Genomic DNA, 22,853 nt, shown 5'->3' with positions numbered 1-22,853 from the left:
GCAGCTTCTAGTAAAAGTTGTAACCTCAACTAAGAACAGACCCAGTAGCTACAGTTCTAGATGTATCTGCAGCATAACAACTGTATTTAATAGTGTCTGCAACTTCAGTAGCGGAGTAGAGAAGTGATATAACAGACAATTTATTATCTAACTTGGGAATGTCTGAAATTAGCTTGAGGTGTTCATATCATCCAGAATCGACAAAAGATATGTGGGTTTTGCAACTGATGGCACAGAAAAAGTGTATCAGAAGTGTACACCTTCTTTGCATACCTTGCCATAGCTCAATTGCCTTTGACATTATGGAGGGCATTGGTAGAAGAGTCAGTAGTTTAGAAGGTTTATCAAACAGAATAGAAATAATGGCTAGATGTGTGGAAGGAGTTTCGTACACTCTTTTGCGAGTGTCAGGGACCTTATAACACTTATCAGTTTTTTTGGGGGAGCTGGAGTTTGTGATTCTGTATTCAAAACAACTGTAGTAAAGATGTCTTGTAATGCTTCTAATACAGGAGGGATGGCCAAAGGTCTGGGAACCCTCATTTTTAATACGTTGCAAAACCTCCTTCGCATATCAGACACTTTTTACCCTCCCAATGAAAATGCTGCATCATTTGCATAACAGCATCCCCAAAATAGAGCTCTTTGAAGGGAGGTTCAAGAGACGTAATGTTTTCCTCCTCTGACTCAAAACCAACAGGGAGAATGGATATGTGAGGAATAAGACAAGGACTCCAACTCTGACTCAAAGTCATCTACTTCCGAAGATGATTTCCTAACCCTTTTAAAGGGAGAGGAGGAAGAAACAGGAGAAGAAAGGCATTGAGGAGGCTTAAGAGACATAATAGCCTTGAGCAGTCCTTGGGGGGACAAAATCACCACTCTTTTTGAAGGTCCACAGGAGAAGGAAATGAAAGGAAGAGTGTTTAGTTTTCAATTTCTTCTTCTTCTTTGGGACATCTTACAGTAATGTACTGTAGATGCTCTGCCTTCTGATATATCTCTACAAGGATATCAGGAACTTAATCTTAGACTACAATATGAAGTATACCCTTGTGTCCTAAAGAGATAATTAGCCATGGTTTTCCCTTCACAGCTATACCGACCATCTGATGGGTCGAGATGGACATGCTGTACCTTACTGGCCTCCAACTGGGTCACAAAAGTATGAGCAGAAACTAGCACCTGCAATCTGAGGGCTCATCACATGCTACAGCAGAGATGTCCTGGTTTGTTTTAACAGAAACTTTGGGCTTTTATAATTTTATCTTCTTTCACAGATGCTGAGGGACATCTAATTGAGATAACTCAAAATGCTATTCTATCCCGTGCAAGCTCTTTTCCACTTTTATTTTTATAAATACATTTTTAATGAAGCTAAATGCCTTTCAAAGGATATAGGCATAAATAACTTAACAGTCCCCCTGCTAGACAGGGGTCCAGGGAAGTACATATTGTGGGAAGAAATAGCCAGGGAATTGTTATGGCTAGGCTTGTACAGGTCCTAGGGCTTATAGCCTAGTACCAACCTATGAACCTATGGGGTCTACATTAGATAAATGAAAGTTATCTTTAGCAAATGCTCACATGAGCGAAAATGATGATAATTAAACTTGGCATTGTGGGGGGTGCATCCCCCCGCTAACTATATATTCCAACTCCGAGATCGCACTACAGTGAGGAAAGGGCAACTATCCCACTCCTCACCGTACCACAACCCCACAAACACTCTTTTGATTCCCGGCATTTTCGCTCATGTTCGTGTTCGTGGTTTTGTCTTTTCGTGCTTCTAATATAGACCCGAACCTATGAAGTAGGACAATCCTTGTAGTTATCAAGTCATAAACAAAACAGAGTGACTATGTTTATACAGTATCGGCCTCCCGCAGCTATAGTTACCTTTTTTGTTGAAATGAAAAACACAACTTTTCATTCAAAAGTTAAGAAAAAGGGAAGGCTGCTTAACAAGGATACTTAATACAATGGAAAATGGTTATGCAGCTAACTGACAGACATGAATGTATATATAGGCTCAGAAGCAGCAAAAAAGTTCCTGGGATATTCATACCCATGTGTCCCTTATGAAACACTCAGAACTCTCACACTTCGGGCATATGTCAGAGGTGAGGCACAAGAGGAAGGTGTCCAATCTTTGGTATGCGGGTGTGAAGTATGGTATATCTTTAGCAGAATATATCACTTGTAAGCAATGCTGCAAAAGTGATTAATGAAGGACATCATTAATCATGACAAAATGGATAGAGCTTTAACAAGTTATAAGGATTATTTTTGTAATTCTACACGGCTTTTCCTTAGGCAGCTGAAATAAATCTACAGGACTGGACAATAGTACTGAGCAGCAGAATCATCTGAACTAATTTTAAAGATACAAACAACAGCTAAGCATATAAACAATGGAAGTGCATGGACTATCTGCAGTAAAATCATATTAGTGTCCGAATCGACCTAATAGAGTACAACATCTGGTCACCAACTCATGACAGCAGAACTTGGTGAGAGCCCAGAGATGGGACCTCATAACACCAGCAGGATAACAAATAAAAGATGAGGTAAAACAAACATACCCAGTTTCTTCTTACTACTAACTAGTAACAGTAGACTTAGTACATAGTACAGTTACAGCTGTTTTTACCTACATTAAATTTTCAGTTTCTAAAGAAAAGTAGAGCTATGTCTCACTTACCATTACTGTAGATGTTCGTGTAGATCACTGTTGCAATACTAATCACTGTGACTTTCTGCTGTGTGGAAGTCCATGACTGGCCTTGATCTCCAGAGTCTTAGCATTATCCCAAGCCAACGGGCCCTCAATGACTGACATCTGGATATAAGGCATCCATCAATGCCATCTTCAGGTCTTTCTAAGACAAGAAAAGCAATTTGATGTCGGATGGCAGCATGAACTCCCCAGCTGTCTGGTATTGATTGTGAATGCAGAAGAGAATAAAATGTAAGCACTGCTGGAATAAGTCAAAGGAATTTTATGTAGAGGCAGAAAGAGAGGTGGCCCCTACATAGCTGAAGGGTAGAAGGATGGGAATATGTACTGCAACACTGATCTACTCATACATCTACAATTATGGAAAGTGGGACGGTACTATGTTCTTCATAGTCAATGTTGCAGTACAAATTCTTGGGAAGGTTATCAAAGCTACTCTGAGGGTGGAGGAGATTATGGATGGATTAGGAAATAAAATTTTGTAGGATGGCAGAAATGAACCCTGACCCAACCCTGGAGACCTGCCCTAAGTTATAGGGCTTAGTAAAGTGTGAAAAGAATTCCAAGTGGATGCCTCTTGGATGGTTTGAGTGGAAATTCCTTTAAGGAAAGCAGTGGCAATTGCTCCATGGCTGGTGGAATGAGCTTTAATCTGGCCAGGTAGGCTTTCCACGGTGTGCGTAACAGAACCTGATGTAGTCTGTAATCCATTTAGAGATGGTTTGCTTTGAGATAGGCTTGGTCTTTTTTGCCCTCTGTGAAGGATACCAACAACTGGTCAGCCCTGTCCATAGTCTTTGTTCTATGCAGGTAGTACCCAATCTGTCTGTGGACATCCAGTGAGTGGAGCATTCTTTCTGCTTTGTTCTGTGGGTTTGGGAAGAAGACGTGCAGATAGATAGCTTGGTTAAGACTGAGTTCTGAAATCAACTTAAGCATGAATGATGGGCTTGCTCTTGGGGTTACCCTGTCCATGTGGAAGACAGTGAAGGTCTCTATACATGAGGGCTTGCAACTCGGAGACTCTTCTAGCCAAAGTGATGGCTATCAGGAAGGTGGTCATCCAGGTGAGCATCTTGAGAGCCACAGCAGGCAGGGTTAGTTTTCCCAATACATAGTTTAGATCCCATGCTGGAATGGAGTCCCTTCTGGGAGGTCTGAAGTGAATCACCCATTTTAGAAACAGTTTCAGGTGAGGGTGAGAGAAGAGCTGTGGAGTAATCTGCAAGCAAGCTGACACAGCAGAAGTAAGAACCTTGATGTGGAATTAAGTAAGGCCCTGTTCAAACAAATTTAATTAAAAAAGCAGTACAGAACTGATATCTGCTTGTACTAGGACAGTGTGCCAGCCATGACACCAGGTGAAAAATCTCTTCCATTTTGCAATGTATGATTTTCTGGTGTCAGGATGTCTTGCCTCCTTTAGAATAGAAAGCACATCTTTTGGGTAAGGCATTGAAGTGGGTGTCATGACCCAATCCTCCAGTCAGCCAGACTGACTAATGCCAGGTTGGGATGAAAGAACAATCCCGTGATTTGGCTAAGAAGGTCTATGTCCTTTGGCAGCATGAGAAACTTCCCCTCACTGAGGGTGAGGAGTAGAGAGAAACAATGTTGTATGGTCCAGAAGGGGGCTACCAGTATCATGCTGGGCTTTTTGGGTAATGGGGGTGAAAGGCATATAGGAACCCATGGGTCGATAAGAAGGAGAAGGCATCTATCTTCCAGGCTTCCTCCTGTTATGCTCTGGAGCAGAACCTCAGAAATTGTTTGTTGTGGAGAGAGGTAAAAGGAGGGGATTCCTCACAAAATGGCGAGATCCGGGAATGCTTATCTTTGAAACTTCATTTGCTTGTTTCTAGTAAGTCCCTGCTCAGGGTGTCTACAAGGAGATTGCTGTGGCCTTCAATGTACAGTGCTGTGAGAGTGATCCCACAGTCTTGGCCTAACATCCAGATCTTTCTGGTAAGGCTGTACAGTGGGTAAGACAAGGTCCTCCTTGTTTATGTACCACATGACCATGCTATTGTCTGTCCAGTTTTGCGGAGCTCTTGGGTTTAAATGCTGTGTGAAAGCTTTTATGGCCAGGATGACTGTTAGCATTTCCTTTAGACTGATATGCAACTGGACCTGTTTGTAGGGAACAAATGCCCTCAGCGAGCCTAAGCAGACTCTCCAAGCTATGTTTGAGCTGTCTGTGGAGATGAACTTGTCTGTCTGAAGCAGACTGAAGATTGCTCCTGGGTTCTTTTGTATGGTGTCCTTCCACCACAGGAAATCCATTCTTGAGGCATGGAGGCAAGGAAAGAAGGGTTTCTACAGACTGTGCATGTTGCTCGCAGACATTTTTGAGAAACCACTGGAATTTCCTCATGTGCAGTTTTGCTAAAGGGACTATCAGGATATATAAAGCCATGTACCCGAAGAGCCATAAGAACTCTCTGAGATGAGAGGTTTTGTGAGTTAATTGTTAATCTGGTCAGGAAAACCACTTTGCCCTAAGGGAGAAATGCTTTTAGTTGGGTAGAATCTATCAGGGCCAACAGAAACAGGATCCTTATTTTGGGCATCATCTGAGAGTTTTGTATGTTTAATGTGAGGCCCAACTTTTGGAAGCATGGTCTGGAGGGCATCCAAGGTATCCAAGATGGATCCTTTCTGGATGAGACAGTCATCTAGGTAAGGACAGATGTGTACCCTCAGCATTCTGCAATGTGCTATCAGGGGTGCTGAGAAATCATGGGTAGCAGCTTTTGCAAAGCAAGCATCTTAAATTTAGGAATGTAAAGGAAACGGTTTGGCTTTGAGAGATCCAGGATAGGTCTCTGGGTTCCCACTTTTCTTGGGAACCAGGAAGACCTTTGAAAAAGAGATTTTTTTTCCTCTTGACCTGGGGGAACTAGCAATATGAACTCTTGCGGCAGTAAATCTTTGATAATCAGGGGTATGAGGTTTTCTTGCTCCTTTGAAGATCTGGGTAGACCCAAAAAAGATACTATTTCCTTGAACTGGATATAATATCCCTTTTCTATAATGCTGAGGACCTACTGATCTTTTGTGATGGTTTCCACTGCCTTAAGTGGAGGGATAGTCTTCCTCCCACGGGATCAGGGAGGGGTTGGAGGAGTGGCACATAGTTACAGCTGTTCTCTAGTGGTATGCTCTTTTGCAGCACCCAATCTCTGTAGCTGTAATGTCTGCCTTGGCCTTTTTCTATAAAGAGGCCTCTGCTGGTCTTGTTCAGATGGAAAAGGCCAAAATATAGAGGGGTACTTTCTACTGTATCCCAGGGATGGAGACAAGTAGAATTATCAGACAGTTTTAATTTGTTTGCTTTTTTTCCTAGTTTTTCAAAGATGTGTTCAAATGAAGGTCCAAACAACTCTTTACCTAGTGGGGCAATAGCTTCTATTTGGTCTGAAAGTGGCTGAGTTCTGAACCATGCTTGTCTGTGGCAACTGCTCTACAAGAAGAATCTGAGGCATCATAACTACATTTCAATGAGTGTCTAGCTACCTGTAAAGCTTCTTGCTATGTCCTGCACCTCCTTATACAAGGTTCTATCTGACATGGAATCAAGTTTTGCTGTAATTTTATCTTGAAGTGATTCCAAGCAATTTATCATATGGAACTGGGAATGTAACGCTCTCATGTCTAAGGTTGCAGAGGTGCATGTTTTCTTGCCAAACATGTCCAGTATTCTGCTTTCCCTGTCATTAAGCACAGGATGCCTGGAAGGTCCTTTTTGAACCCCTTTAGTAAATTTAGTGGAGACCACAGAGGGATCAAATTTGAGATTTTTGTAGAGATGCTTGTGTGAGTCAAGCACTCTGCAAAATCTGTCTGGTTTCCAGGGCGAGTGAGGTAAGGAGTCAGGATATAGTGCAATATCCTCAAAAACATAATCTAGTACAATGTGTACTGGAGGAATAGCCAACGGTCTATGAGAAGATAAGTTCAACAGCTCCCTGTAACGTGTCTGTGCTTGGGAAAACTGCTTACTTTTCCAGTTAAAAGCTTCTTTCATTTTGTGTAATGAGTCACTGAAGGAAAGGTCTTTGGTGGGGGAACTAAAGACAGAGTACCATCTGAGCCCGAGTCAGGGTAGGTTTGGGTTGTAAATGACCCGGATAAGAGATCGCTTCCTCATCTTCATCTTCTTGGAAGGCTACTTCATGTGTTCTTTTATTTGGCATTGATAAAACCTCAGAAGAGGATTGTGAGAGTTCTCTGGAATTAATGAAAGCCATGAATTCCTGTGCTATCTTGATCAGATCCTGGACTTTGGTCTAAGATGTGGCGACCAAGGGTGGAGGCGAGGCTGGGGTGGGAGGGTGTTTCGATTTGATAAATCATTTCACAGGCTTGGCTGAGGGATGCAGTTGTCTGATTACAACCTCAGTAGGAATGTTGTTAGTGGGGAGACATAAGGTCTCCTGCAGGACCACATCTCGGACATCAGAAGCCAATGACTGAATAATGGTGTCAGACTCAACTGACATGTGAGCAGTGGTGGTAGTCGTGGGTAGGACGGGGACTACCACATGCTTAGCTGTTTCTTTTCATCAAGTACCCTTGTTAAATAGTCCATTAACTCAACTAGATATTTGCACATACACAAAAAAGGCAAAATGGCTCTTCTGTCTACAAGCAGTTAACGTATTCTTTCACAAACATCAGTTCTTCAAAACTTGACAAAGTGTCTGATACCTTAGATAGCAATATTTTTTTCAGAGAGACATACATGAATCTTGGCAATTTTCTGAAGACATGGCATCTACTGGGCTTAACTGTTTTCTATGATGTAGTATTTAGATACATCTCTCAAAGTTGTTTGAACTGAAATTTTCTGACTGGGCACGGCCTGTGCTCATTCTGAAGAGATTGTGTGTGTTGAGTCTATGGAGTATCTGACTTAGATTAGTGAGGGTGATAACAAATGTCTATACTGCAGAAAAGAGATGCACTTTTGGGTTAACATTGTTTCCTTGTAGTAAAAAGAGACACTATTTATAATTATGATGTAGAATACCTCACGTACAATGAGATGTTTACTCTGCTGTATGATGTTGGTTTAGACTGCTTCCATTGAGAATAACCCAGTCAACTTAGAAGCTCCAGATCACACATCACATATATTTTTTTCTTTATAACTATCATCAGTCTGACATTACATAACTTGCATCATTCTTGTTTTCCCTTAAACCCCATTCCTCCCCCCCGATTATTATTCTACATGCACTGTTCCAACAAATTCCATTTATTTATATGTAGTTTGCCCTTTTCAAAGATCCATCTGCAAGTCCTTTCATCTCATTTATAATATTCAATATTGCAAATACAGCTGGTACAGACTTGATTTTCATTTTCTAGTAATTGCTTTTTCGGCACCCAACAGAATTAAACTTATCAAACCCTTACTATGTCTTAGTAATCCAGATCTAGTGCACCAGCTCAAAATATTCATTTCCTTAGTTACAGCCATTTGCTCACCCAATATTTCTGACAGAGCACTTTGTAAGGGATTTTTTAAAATCTGCCAATTCATTATACTCCTAAAACATATGTTCACAGATAACTCTTTCTTCTCCATCACACCTCACCATTTGCTAACTACCTGAGGAAAAAGTGTTTGAAGGCTGGTATGAGTGAAAAATACAAATGCAAACACTTCCAAGCAAATATCCTAAATCTTCTGCACTTTCTTGCATACTTGAAAGCTATACATACATCCTTGCAAATTGCTTTTCCAGTCCCTCTTCTCAATCTTTTCTAACTTCCTCTGATTGATTCTTACAGTTATCATGCAATATTTTATATGTCCTACTAATCATCCATTTTTAACAGCAGTTACTGGTCTAGATTAAACTATAAATGCTACCAGAGCAGGTCTGGTAGGGAAGGCAGTTTCTAGCCTGCAGTCCAAATGTCTTCATGGCCTCAACCCACTGTATTACATTTCCCTCTCTAGACATTTGCTCCCAACACCTTGGTTCTTTTGCCAATTTTCTCCAGTAAATTCCAGCCCCCTCTTGCCTATTTTCTGTACTCTTATTTGTAGTCGTCCCTAATGGCAAAATCTCCTTTCTCAATTCTCATGCCGGCTTAATTTTTAGAATACTTTCTGCTATTTTGCGAATATAATATTCCTTATGGTTGTTGTTATTCTCCTTAAGGATCTGCATCCAGAATAACACTGTCTATCTACTTATTACTTGAACTGCCCACCCTGCTTTAACATCATACTTTTCCAGTGTGAATTATAAACTTCTGCTTGTGTTATACTTAACCTTAACTGTGCAGCTGTAAAATATCCCATCAAATAAGGTAATTCTACAACATCTTGCAGTGGAAGGATCAATGAGCCAGTCATAAACATCTGCATACTTATGGTTTAAAATTGAAAGGGGTCTACATGAAGCAGGGTCTGACAGTTCTTTACCATCTTTGGGTAGGAAAGCCACCACAGCTTTCTTCCAAGATGTTGATGCTTCCCCTCCTTTTAAAATATTGTTTTAAATAAAATCTGCCACATCCTTAGCACTTTTTCCCCACCTACATTCTAAAATTCCACAGTAATACCCTCTGTTCCTGGAGACTTTCCTGAAGAGTGATTATACATCACTTAACATCTCCTATCTTTAACTACTAGTTATTGAGCCTCATCTACCTCTAACCTTGGCATAATTAAGTCTTCCATAAATATTTCCATTTGAATTCTTTCTTAATTTTCACATTCCTCTCCTTATTACAAATTTTCATAAAACTTCCAATATCTCTAATACCTCTAAAGTTTCTCTGATTATTTTTCTTGTTATTTGGCTTCCTAAGTTTGGTTATGACCCTTTCTACTTTCTGCTATCTAAGCCACTGGGCTAAAAGTTTTGGGCACTGGAGTTGTTACCAAAAATAGTTATTTTAACAGCAATATTTCCAGACTCACACATATTATTCAAATACTGTCTAATTTTCTACTTAGCACTCTGCATTTGTGCTTTTTCACATTTTGTGAGACTTCCCTTATTCTGAAATAATTTAACTTTTGTTGGCCCTTATAAATAATTCCTGTTACTTCTTAACCATATTTCTTTCTCTTTTATTTCTATCCTATTTTTAAAATACATTTTCAAGTATCCACTCACTAGCTATCACTTCTGAAGAAATTTCTATCTTACCTAGTAACTCAAACAATTTCTACTACCCATTCCTTAAATTCCTCTCTATTTAACAGATAGGCAGGAAGGTGACAGTGTCTCATTTTTATTTCATTATCCTACATTTTTATCAGCACTTGATCTGAAGCATTTATTGGATGGGTGTCCAAGCTTTCAGTCAAATGCACATTTTCCCTGTGAAATACACTTTCTATCCAGTCTAGCCCAGTTACTGTACCTTGGGGAAATAATATGTAAAACCTGACTGAGTTCCTACTACATAATTCATGTCTTCCATACCAAATATTTTCATAAATTTCTTCAGATATCTACTATCTACTGTTAAATTTTCCCTTCTAGGTCCCCGGATACATCCTCACTATTGCAAATCAAGTTCTAGTCCCCACCTATAAGTAATATTTCCTGATGAAAACTGTTTATTTCTCCCAAAATTTTCTTAAGCTCCACAACAGTAGTTTTTGTGGAATACAAATACATGCCACCATAATTCTCCTCCCTTACCAGAAGCCCCTTAATACCACAAATCTACTATTATTGTATTTTTTCCCTTTTCTATCACTATTGGAACCCTCTACCAATCAGTAATATTACTCCCCTTTTCTTTTGTCTCTGATAGTCTACTGAATATTCATCAAGAAATCCATCCTTTGTCAAATTCGCACCCTTATTTCTATCCATATGGGTTTCTTGCAGTATTGCAATTTGCACTGTGTGCCAACATCAGGCCCATTTTAGAGTGAGCTGCACAGTTAACTGGACTGAATGAGGTGCAGTCTGGCACCTCTGTCACGTTTAGCAATAGGGCCCTTGACTGGACATTTTTATTACTTGAAAGAGTTGATTGTCATTCCAGGTATCTGACTCTTACGCAATAGGTGGGTCAGGGAATGGTCCCTGCTGAGCAATAACCCACTCTATGAGGTTGTGAGATTGTTGACTGGCTTGAAGGGCAGTCATCCCCTGTCCTAGTACTTGTACAATGAGTTTACTGGACATTCAGGATGGATGCCAAATGTATTCCAATAAACTCCAGAACAAAAACAACAGCGAAGGACCAACAGCTAACACGAACAGCTTTATTGAAACAGTTGAGTGCTTTCTTCCCTTCTGTGATAAGGGACTTCTTCAGAACAAAATTACAAAATTGTTTCAGTAAAGCTGTTCGTGTTAGCTGTTGGTCCTTCGCTGTGGTTTTTGTTCTGACATTCAGGATGGATGCTTGATTGGTATGTTGAGTGCTGGAAGCTCTGAAATGTTTTTAATGAATACTGAGATATGGTACCGTCTCGAATAGGTTATTAAATACACTGAACCTAATCTAAAGTTGATGGGGAATGAAATGTAATTCTGACTGGGGTGACTTCCCGTACCTTACATTTAGTTGGTAGATGTCTCTCTCTATCTGGTTGTGTGTTTGTCTTTTTCACTATCCAGGGTATAAATAGCTCATTTTTACAGGGCAAAGCCTTCTGTTTGAATCAAATATATTCTGTAGTGCAAACAAATCTGATCCTGAATCTTGCTCGATTTGATGAGTTCTTTTTCGCAGTGTTTCTGCAGTTTATTATGCTGTACTTATGAAGACTCAAAAGGGCAGTTGAGAAAACAGGATGAGACATCAGCAGCAGGTTTATCTTTAGATAACAACAGTGAACAACTGTATGTTTGCTGTGAAAAGGAGGTGCAGAAACTGATGATGGGACTTTCTTGATATACCTTCTTTAAAAATGTTAATGCTTAGCTTTAAGGTGGGTGCACATGTTTTATGATTTAAATGTTAAAAGACTAGTTCCAATGAAAGATTTGATGATGGACATGTTTTGCAGGAAATAGGCATGTAAAATTATTTGTGATTATTAGAAGAATAACTATCTTTTGTTATAGCTACATTTTACATTACAGTTGTAACGTGGAGCAGCAGACATCAATGTAAGCTGTGGTATGAACATGTTAAGAAATAATGTGCTATAAAAAGAACATTATGGACTGCCTAGGTGTGTTGTGAGGACCAGTGGCATAGGTGGATGGTTTAATCACCCATGGAAGGTCCATTACTCCTCTACAATGCATCACTGCACTCAGAAAACAGCCTCTGTTTGCATTCGGTAATACTGTGTTGTTGTCTGTTGCTTATTATTGCAACGGTGACATTTCTTTAAATATAACTATTAAATGCATTGCAACTGATTGAGAGATGTATTGATATAAAAATGAAAGACAAGTCTGCATACTTTTCTTTAACAAAAATAATACTAACCATGTGAAACATCAATTACTGAACTGATATAACTTTTTATTTATACCTTATTTTTTCTGATTTGCTATTACTTGTTTGTATTTGTTAAGTGGAATAAGGAAGTGAGCCATGTAACTTTTTCAGACGTGATCACAGATGGCTGTCTGGTTCAGTGATTTGGTCAGTAGGCAGATGGAAGTTGAGGGAATCAAACACCAGTGAAAAGGAAACAGCTGACTGACAGCTCATAACCATAATCCTGTATACTGTCAGACCAAATTTTACTACTTGTTTTTCTCTTTATGATTATTTCAAGAAAATAATAAAAAAAGATTGTTTTATGTAAATTTCTTACTTATTTCTTTAATGTGTTTCTTTCCTTCTTGTTTTAGAGGAAAGAACATTACTTATGCAAAAAAGGCAAAATACTGCATTACTTAATAAATAAAAAAAATGTATTCATGTACAGGTGTGTGTGTGCGTGCGTGTATGTATATACACACAAACGGTTGACCAGAAAAAAGATGAAACACAAGATATAGAGACTATAACACAAAGAACAAAACACAAAATCAAAAACCTAATATATATATATATATATATATATATATATATATATATATATATATATACACATACATAAACACACACACACACATATATATATATATATATATATATATTAAAAACTTGAATATCAAAACTTCACACCAGAGTGGAGCCAGTAATGAGTTCAAACATGGGTCCTGTATGGGTGTAGAACTAGGGACGAGTAACAACATGGGTCCTGCAGGGAGGCAAGTCTGGGAGTTCTATATTATGATCTTCACCATTTTGGTATTTCGATTTTATGGTTTCATGACTTTGTGATTCTACATTTCATTGCAAACACACACACACACACACACACACACATATATATATATATATATATATATATATATATATATATATATATATACACATACATACACACACACTTTTTTTTTTTTTACTTTTAAATTTAGTGTGACTCAGGCCCCATAGGTAAACTGCTGTCCAGCCTACCAGCTAACAGGAATTTAACAGGTATGAATAAGTGCAGATGAGACAGCTTCAGTAGCAACAGTGTAGTGTTTTACAAGCAGGTGCACATTTTTCCAGATAACACAGCCTGAAAAAAAATACGTCAAACAAATGAAAGATGTACATAAGCAATAATTTCCCCACTACTCATAGTTCTTAAGTTGGGTTGAAGAGTGCCTTTAGGAATCCTGGTTTCTATGGTAAATTGTATGAATTTGGCTTTTGGCTTGCTAAAGTTTATATCTGTAACAGTAACAGTACTTGGAACACATCTAGAGCCTGTTTACTGCATTTCCTGTGTTGCACTTAATTTAAAATAGTTTTTTTCTATAAAAACTGCATTTTACCTGATTTTGGCCTATCACTCAAGTGTGAGGCATTTATTGCACTGTTGTGATTATTTTGCTGCTTGTGTATCTCTGCTACCATTAAACTACAACTAAAAGAAAAAAAAAATTTTGCTTTTTCCCACTTTCTGAAAGTTACGAAAGTTCAGTTACAGATTTGCTGTTCTGAACTGTTTGGAAGTTTCTAGAAGGCCAGTGCTTGCTTGGGCTAAAGGGAAGTCTCTGTGTTCACCAATGGGAGTGGTTAACACTGAACAGCCTGCCTGTCCCTGGAGGAGTGGTTACTACCTAGAAGCTGTAGTTTTATTGGCCATTTTGGGTCAATTCTAAACTCCTTGATCTCTCTCTCTCTTAAAACCCTATAACTCTCTTTTTTATGCGGTTTTATGCGCACTGAGCAGCGTCGGGCAGCGCCACCTAAACAGGTTTAAACTATTCCAGGCTCCACAAAGTCTGCTCTTCACTTTTTCCCTTAGAACTGTTCAAACTCTCAAAGTAATCACTCTATTCTCTTTCTAAAGCCCTGCACTTGCTCAGCTCTTATAAGGAAACACTAACTAACTAAAGCACTACACCCTCCTTGACTTCTCATAAGTATTAGACTCCCGAATTGGTCCTTCCTGATCAAGTGAAAAATCAGTTCCCTTCCCTAATCTGATCAGTAAAAAAACAGTTCCTTATACTAATCTGGTATGTCCAAGGGTCAGTTTCAAGGTTACTCTCCAGTCCAGCTGGTGAATCTGGGAATTTTGAGGCAATGTTACAATTGCCTTATGTACAGAGACAACCCTCTCCTCCCTCCAACAAACTCTAATACATGTTAGAGATGCAGTTACACAGCCAAACTGGAGGCAGAGCTCTCTCAACCCAAGACTGGCACAGTCAGTCAGGAGGAAAAGGTAACCACCCACACCACAAATCCAGTCTCACACAGACCTACTGCACCTGCATACCCAATACATAAACACACAAAAACATACTCGGAGGCTCTAAATAAAAATCTGCCTAAACAGCATAGACCTCCTAAGCAGATATCCAAGCAACAGCCACCCCTCAACAATACCCACGAATCACATATCTCACAAAATCAGTGTGCCTCATAGTCACAGCCCTTAAGGCCAAACAACACCCCAAATACACTTGTTATAGGGGACTCTATTGTCCAGCACACTGACGTCACCAGACTGAACAAGGAGAAGGTCACTGTAAGCTGCCTGTCAGGTGCCAGCATCCACCACATAACGCAAGCACTCAGGTCACTCCAAAGCAAGTACAAGTATGACTCCATCACTGTCCATGCTGATGTGAATGACCTGAGACGTACCTCTCTGGACTACATGAAAAGAGACATAGAGGAGCTCTCTGACCATGTAGCCCAGGCTGGTATGACCCTGACCTTGAGTAGCATCTTGCCCTCACTAAGAATGATGTTACAGTATAAAGACAAAATGATCAGTTTCAACAATTGGCTAAAGTATTGGTGTCATTCAAAGGGGATCCAGTGTCTGTCAGCTTGGGATGACATGCTCGACAAGCCACGTTGCTTCGCTAGGGACGGCTTGCACCTGTCACCCTTAGGCTTTCGTATACTGGCCAAGGCTCTTGCCACCCAAAGGACAAACCCACCTCCATAGACAACCCAAGGATAAAAAAATGAAAGGTAATGCTACTCAATGCCAGAAGTGTAAACCTCAAGATGCACGCACTCGAGGCTCTCCTCAGTATGGAGAAAATCGATGTCTGTGCAGTAACAGAAACCTGGTTCAAGGCTCCTGAGAGCACCCCAGCACTACCAGGTTATAACTCATACCATGCATCTTGGCCCCAAAACTTGGACCGAAGCACAAAAGGAGGGGGAGTATCTATATTCATCAAAGATACCTACACCTCCAGGTTAGTGGCACTGCACGAAGCATCGGAAACAATCCATGTGCAACTAACAGAGGGCAAAACTGCCTTTCAGTTTGTAGCCTGCTACAGAACACCCTCCCTATTACAGGAACCCCACTTGGCATTCCTGAGAACACTGGAGAATATGAAGGTCTCTCCAAACACTATGTTATTGGGTGACTTCAACTACCCAAGCATTGACTGGGAAAACTACTCAAGCCCAAACACCCAACGGTTCCTTGAATTTATAAACTCTAACGCAATGGAACAACTGGTCACCACTCCCACAAGAGGGAACAACATATTGGACCTGGTCATCACCAACATGGGGACTCTATGTTCCACACCAGAGGTAAACCCATCATTGGTAAGATCAGACCATAAACACATTTCCCTGGGCATCCATATCCCGTCCCCACCCCCTGGACATCCATATCCCATCCCCACCCCCAGCCAAGGAAATCACTGTAAAGAATTTCTCAAAAGCCAACTTTGCACTTCTCAAGATTGAGGTGGAATCCTTCAAAGCCCCTGGGCCAGAGGATAATACAGCCCAATCTGCAGAATCCTTTACAAATGCATTCTATGAGCACCTGCAGTAATGCATGGATCGTGCTATCCCAAATAAAACCAAGACTCACTCCTCCAAAAGCAGGAGACCGGTCTGGTGGACCCCGGCCATAAATAAGCTATACAACAGAAGGAGGAAGCTACTACATGACAGAGCAAAATCCCAAAAAGGGAAGGCATCTCTGATCAGTATTAGCAAGAAACTTTGATCCCTCATAAAATCATCAAAGGCCAGCTTTGAAAGAAAAATTGCCCTAGACACTAAAGATAATCACAAGGCCTTCTTTAGTTATGTCAGGAACATGGGAGGAAACTCCCAGATATGCTCTGAATTGTTGCATAACGGTACAAAATATACCGAACCTACAGACATAGCCAACATCCTGGCAGACAGATTCAGTGCAAACTTCTCCCCCTTCCCCCCCAAAGGAGCAAATGCCTATCCCAACTGAATGTAACCTCCCTGACATCACAGATGCACAGGTGAAAGCTGCCCTCTCCAAAGCAAAAAACACAGCATCTATGGGACTGGACGGTGTCCCAGGCTGGTCTTACATGAGCTCCAAGAAGAACTGAACCCTCACATTAAGTCACTGTTCAAACTTAGCCTTACTACAGGATATGTACCCAAAGAATGGCGTACACCTACAGTGGTCCCACTCCACAAAGGTGGTGCCACAACAGACCCCGGAAACTATCGCCCCATAAACCTGACTAGTCTGGTCTGTAAAGCTATGGAGCGTATTATCATGGAACTCATAAACAAAGACACTGGGAGCCTCCAGACACTGGACCCTACCCAATTCGGCTTTGTTAAGGGCAGATCTTGCCTCTTCAACCTAGTTGATTTCGTTGAAACAGTTACCAAAGCCATAAATGAGGGCAAGGTAGTCCACACAGCCTACCTGGACCTCGCAAAAGCCTTCGACACAATACCCCACTTGGGCATCAAAAATAAGCTTACCAGCTTAAATATCAACCTCTATATCACAAGATGGGTTGCAAACTGGCTCAGAGATAAAACCCACATGGTCAGAATCACAGGTGCCATGTCCAAATCCAAACCAGTTACAAGTGGCGTCCCACAGGGCTCAGTTCTGGGACCTCTCTTGTTCGGTATATACTTCTCTGAGGTTCAGGCTAACACAGGGGGATTATGGCTGACAAAGTTCGCAGATGACTGCAAACTGGGGGCCATAATCGAATCTCCAGCTGACACAAGCATCCTCCAAAAGGGTCTCACAGAGATGGATGCTTGGTGCCAGAGCCACGGCCTCAAGCTAAATGCTAAAAAGTGCATAGTCATCCCCTTTGGGAAAAACAAGGTGCCCACAAATTACCACATAGGTGGTAATCCATTAAGTACGGAAGAAGTAATTAGAGATTTGGGGACCAACGTAGATAGTAATCTCTCCTTTGATAATCACGTTGCCAAAGTGGTTAGAAAGACCTTCTATATAGCCCACCTTATCACGAAAGGGTTCGCATCTAGATCAAGAGAAGTCACTGTGCCCCTCTACTCGTCACTCATCAGACCCATAATTGAATACAATGCCCTTTTTGGGATGTACCTTACCCGACACCTGCAGCAACTGGAGAGACCCCAAAAGTACCTCACCAAGAGGATCATGGGCTACAAACAGATGTCCTATGCAGCTCGACTAAAGAAACTCCAGCTCTACTCAGTTGCTTACCGCCTACTCAGAGGCGATCTATGCCTGACGTACAAAGTCATGTCAAACCCAGAATTAATGGACATGCTCCATCTCAAAAAATCCAAGTCCCTTAGAGCTACACACTCCAGGGATCTAAACCTCAGCACAAAAATAAATAGGACATGTTGGAGGGACAGATTCATTTCCCAGAGGCTCCCCTTACTCTGGAACAGAATCCAAATTCATGTTAGACATAGCCCCTCGCTGACCCTGTTCAAGCGAAATCTGGACGCGTGGATGAGAAATCGCAAGTTCACCCCTGTGATCTCTTCTGTGTCCCTGCTAGACAGAGGTAAAGTAAACTAATCTTTAAAGGGTACCTTCCTGTGACCTACTTTACAGAGGCACAGTAGGCTAATCTAATAGGGAGGCAGAAGCCAAATACACTCTGGCTAGGCTTATAAATGCCCTAGGGCAGATAGCCTAGTATCTACCTATGAATGGTATGTATTTCATTATTATTTTAATATGCATCTATGTTTAAGCAAATGTACATTTTTGCTTAGACTGGCTGGCTGTGTGTTTGCTGCTGCTATGGAGACCACAATCACATATACATGCTTTCAGGGGTGGATTTGTGCATTATACCATGTATAAGCTATGGTTTTCATCTTATTTTAGGTCTTTTTTTTATGTTTTATTTCATTCAGTCCCATTTCCTCCCTTCTGTTGTTGCCTACCTGCTTGTGGAATTGACAATTATGCTTTTATTTTCTTCAGGAAATTATTTTAACATTCTTGAGTGAATTTTACTGTTTGTGTGCAGTTAATTACTTGGATTTGAGTTTTAGTGCTTTTAATACTGTAAAATATGTTTAATTTGTATTAAAATACTGATTTCTGTTTGGTTTTACTTCATTCTTTTTTATTTTTAATTTTTATGCAGATGTATTAGTGCATCTGAGTTAAAAGTGTGTATTTCTGCTTTGTAAAATGTACTCATTTTACAAAGCATTTACAACATATAAGTTCAGATATTTAACATTAGCAATGCACTAAGTTTCTCCTATTGGGGCATAATCTTCTTAGGCCATACCATCCAAACATAACTCTCAACCTCTTAGCCCAAGAAATCTGGACAAAGCCAAAAATAGTGGGTGACAAAAATACCTAAAAATAGGCACAGGTTTTACATATTGGTCTTAAAAACTTAGAAACTTGAAAGAATAAAGGGTTTTGTTTTAGCATACATTTTCTGAAGGATATTAAATTTGAAACTCAAATGTATGTCATTATTTAGTGACTTCATTCCTCAAGGATATGTCAGAAGACCACAAAGTTTAAGAGGAACAGAGAAAAAATATCCGGCAAAAATTTGGACATTCTGCAAAAAAATTTGGATAGTTGAGAGGAATGCATCCAAAGCTCATAACTGTGTGATTTTTCAAAATGTTCCTTATTTGGCCTCATGTCTTTAGCTTGTTCCTCTTAAAACTTGTTCCTTCCTTATCAACTCTTAAGGACTGCAGTCAGTAATTAATAATAAACAACTGAGTATCTCACTTCAGAAAGTTGCTTGAACAAATTTTGCCGTAGCATGCTTTCAGTATAAAAAGTCCACCCCTCCAATTATTTTTGGCTTTGTCCCTGAGTTTTGAATTAAGAGGTTGAGAAATAAGGTTTGGATATGAATAATTATTATATATTGGGTGCTAAACACACATCTCAATGCTTAAATTTGTGCAAGAGAGATCACATTAGAATGTGTGGCTAAAAATCTGGTCATATGAAATGCATTTAAATGAAAATCAGTAACACAAAGCAGTAAGGGAAGCTACAGATATCTGGATGGCAGATCAATTACCAACAGAAAGAAGAAAATTAGTAACCCTGTATGGAGACTATTGATGAGACCCCATCTTGAGTACTGCATGAAGTTCTGGAGACTCCAAATCTGCAAACATCAAAACAATCAAATCAGACAAAAATAAAGAATGACCTTACTATCACTGATAAAATGAATGAATGGGGCACACATGACAGAGGTGTCACAGGAAGTAATAAACTATAGAAGCTAAAAGGACAATATATTGCATTAAAATAGAACTGCAACACAGCATGGTATACAGTTTGAAAATAAAGAGCAGGTAAGCCACAGCTACATTAGAAGCAAATTTTATTTATGTTTCTTAAGCAGTTAATTATAAGGAAGCATACACAGCAAATTCACATAATGTACAGGGATTAAAAATAAATGGAAAAGCTTAGAAATAGGGAGGAATAATTAAATATTATAGGTCACTTTGCAGTGGCAAACTGGGTGGACCAAGCTGTCCTTGTATGCTGACACATTCAAGGCAGAATTACTTGGATGCAAAATGGGAACAAAGAGAGAGAGAGACCTATTTGGTTAGGAGGACATTATTTTTGCATACCAACCTCAGTGTTTAACATGCCAGCTGTGCATTGATAATTCATTCTGATTATTTATCTAATTTTCATAAGGCTAAGATCTACATAAAGTTCCAGTCTCCTAACAAGTCACTGCTTTTAATCTCTATGCTTTAAAACAATGACATCTTCCATTCCTTGAAATGCATGCCCAGAAGCAAAAGTTAGTGATGTCACGTATAAAAGGTTAACTCAGCACGAAAAGGGAGAGCAGTGGCAACTACTTGGAAGGATACAGAAAGATTACAATGGCAACACCATTGGAAAAAATAACACAGTGAGACAGCAATACATAAAAGAATATTAACAGCCATAAAGTGAAGAAATAAAAATAATATCTATATGTGCTGGTTGTACAGCATGCAGGGTTCATGTCCTGACTGCAGCACGGATGACCTGGAATCTCTTAACAATCCAAAAGCTAGAGAAGACAAAAATGGATGGATGGAGAGAGAGAGGCCGACTACATCTTGCTCATCTTTTGGGGAACATGGTAATGTGATAATCTGCACAATTTGATAGCACCTACAGAAAACTGACAATGGCATGCACATGAACTAAATACTGTGGCCACAGCTGGGCATCAAAGTAGTCTGCATGTTTGAGAGCCTGTTGTACTGCACTCCAGACTCACTGGCTGCTGCAGCAGAGCAAGGAGGGTTTAAAGCTATATAGAAAACCATAATGGTTACCTGAATGATAACCTCACATGACTGACTGTTTGCTAAAGTGGATCAAATGGACCAGCTGGGTCATGGGGAGGGTTAATTGCTGGCAGGAGAAAGGGATAAAAGGATTTAAAATAAACTAATCACATCTCTTCTACATCCAGATGGATGTTCTGCAAGATTACTGAAATATCTCCATAACTCTTCATTTTCTGAGCTTTCATGGCAACAGCAGTATCACCTACTATTCAGACATCCAAATGCAGGATTAATTCTTTTAGATGATACTAACTGTAATAAACAATGCCAAAGACCTGCAAAATAAAAAAAAAGAACGCAGACTCACCAATTTTAGTCGGACGTCATAGCCACACTGAGTGTTGAGCACATCCTCCTGAAACAAAAATAAATAAAAAAGGCAAATTATAGCCACATAATAAAAGGAAAGAAACACAGCATTACCTGGGTGAACTGCAAGAATATCTTTTCCTACATTATTTACACACTTAGAAGTAAAAAAAAAAAAACACTAGATGTTTTTGAAACTCGGGAAGAAAAAGGTAAGACAGCTAAGAATGCAGCCAACTCTCAGCTGATGTGGACTATGTCAGTTCAAGTTATATCATTTAACTTTTTATGGTCAGCTTGTATGCAACAGATGCAATTGATGTTGTAATCTTACCTTCTCTGTCTCAATGCTTGACTTTAGCTGGAGTGATTCACACCTCCCACTTCAAAGACAGCTCCCATATCCCTACTATGAAGCAATGTTTCTTACATTTAGTACAGCACAATCTATATGGAGGTACTGGCTGTGTCACCATGGCATTGTTTGTAGGAGAAGAGTTCCTGTCCATCGGTCTCCACTGCTTACTCACAAAAAAATGCAGTTGCATAGATAACTTACTACAATTGTAGATGGCCCAGCAGATCAATGTTGCAGTACTGATTCTGGGGACTTCTCGCCATGCAGAAGCGCATGGCTGGCCTGAACACCAGAGTATCAGGTAACATCTTCGATTATCAGATGTCAGGACAAAGGAAGTATAATATGTCCACCAGCTGGCACCATCTTCAGGTCTTTCTTGCCTAGTATACTGAAGGTTGATGCCTGCAGGCAGAGCAAGACCTGTAAAGCTGCCCTACACTGACAGGCTGATGCCCTGACCTACAGCTTTTAGAAAAGAGTGAAATGCAGGGAAGAATGGGAAAAGAAACCCACCCCAACACTAGAAAAGTATGAAAAAAGAGAAGGAGGGAGAAAAACGCTACTATAGCATTGATCTACTTGAACAGCTACAATTACAGAATGTTACCTACACAAATGTACTATGTTCATCACAGTCAAGGTTGCAGAACTGATTCTTAGGAAGATTGCCACTGGGGAGGATGAACTGAGCCCCAGGTAAAGAGAAAGAAGGATCTGCAGGATGGCTGAAATGAACCCAGCTCTGAATCTACAAATGGTTCAAAGATGATAGCACTTGATGAGGGCGTGGATAGAGGATCAAGTGGTAGCCTCTAAAATAGCCCATGTTGGGATTATTTTCAAAAATGCTACGGTAGTACATTTGGCACTCATAGAGTTTGCTCTGATTATAGCAGGGACCTGTTTACCAAGATGAAAATTGCGATCCACTTTGAAATGGTTTGTTTGCCTACTGGTCTCTCCCTTACTTACCCTATGTGAATGACACCAACAGCTGGTCTACTCTGTTAGGGAAGCCTGTCCTATGAAAGCAAAATCTTAGCAGTCTGTGTATGTCCTGGGAATGGATTCTCTCTCTCCCTTGTTTTGTGGGGTTGGGGAGAAATCTGGCAGATGAAAAGCTTGGTTTAAGGGCATCGCTGATACTACACTGGGCAAAAACAGAAATGGGTAAGTCCTGAGGGTGGCTCTATCTCTATGAAACACTAGGAAAGGTTTTTTTGAAGTCAAGTTGCACAGCTCAGAAATTTGTCTAGCTGAGGTGAGCATCAACAGGTTTTCAAAGTAAGATGTCTGACAGGGGCAGAAGCAGCTAGTTCAAAGGATGGTCATGTGTTTTTTTCAAGC

At 40.1% G+C, this 22,853-nt stretch overlaps 1 protein-coding gene across 1 annotated transcript in view; it reads right to left on the bottom strand.

Moving 5' to 3' along the window:
* Nucleotides 1-22,853, bottom strand: part of TSPAN17 (tetraspanin 17) — a 1,348,708-nt gene that overhangs the window by 51,391 nt on the left and 1,274,464 nt on the right. The window contains exon 6 of the mRNA XM_044069351.1: nt 21,144-21,191. Within this exon, the coding sequence (XP_043925286.1) occupies nt 21,144-21,191 (48 nt within the window). The remainder of the gene's footprint in view (nt 1-21,143; nt 21,192-22,853) is intronic.

This window comes from Protopterus annectens, chromosome 4.part0, assembly GCF_019279795.1.
Source record: "Protopterus annectens isolate FY-2018-M chromosome 4.part0, PAN1.0, whole genome shotgun sequence".
Taxonomy (NCBI): Eukaryota; Metazoa; Chordata; order Ceratodontiformes; family Protopteridae; genus Protopterus; species Protopterus annectens.
The sequence above is the reverse complement of the archived record's forward strand: the minus strand, read 5'-3'. Positions and strand labels throughout refer to the sequence as shown.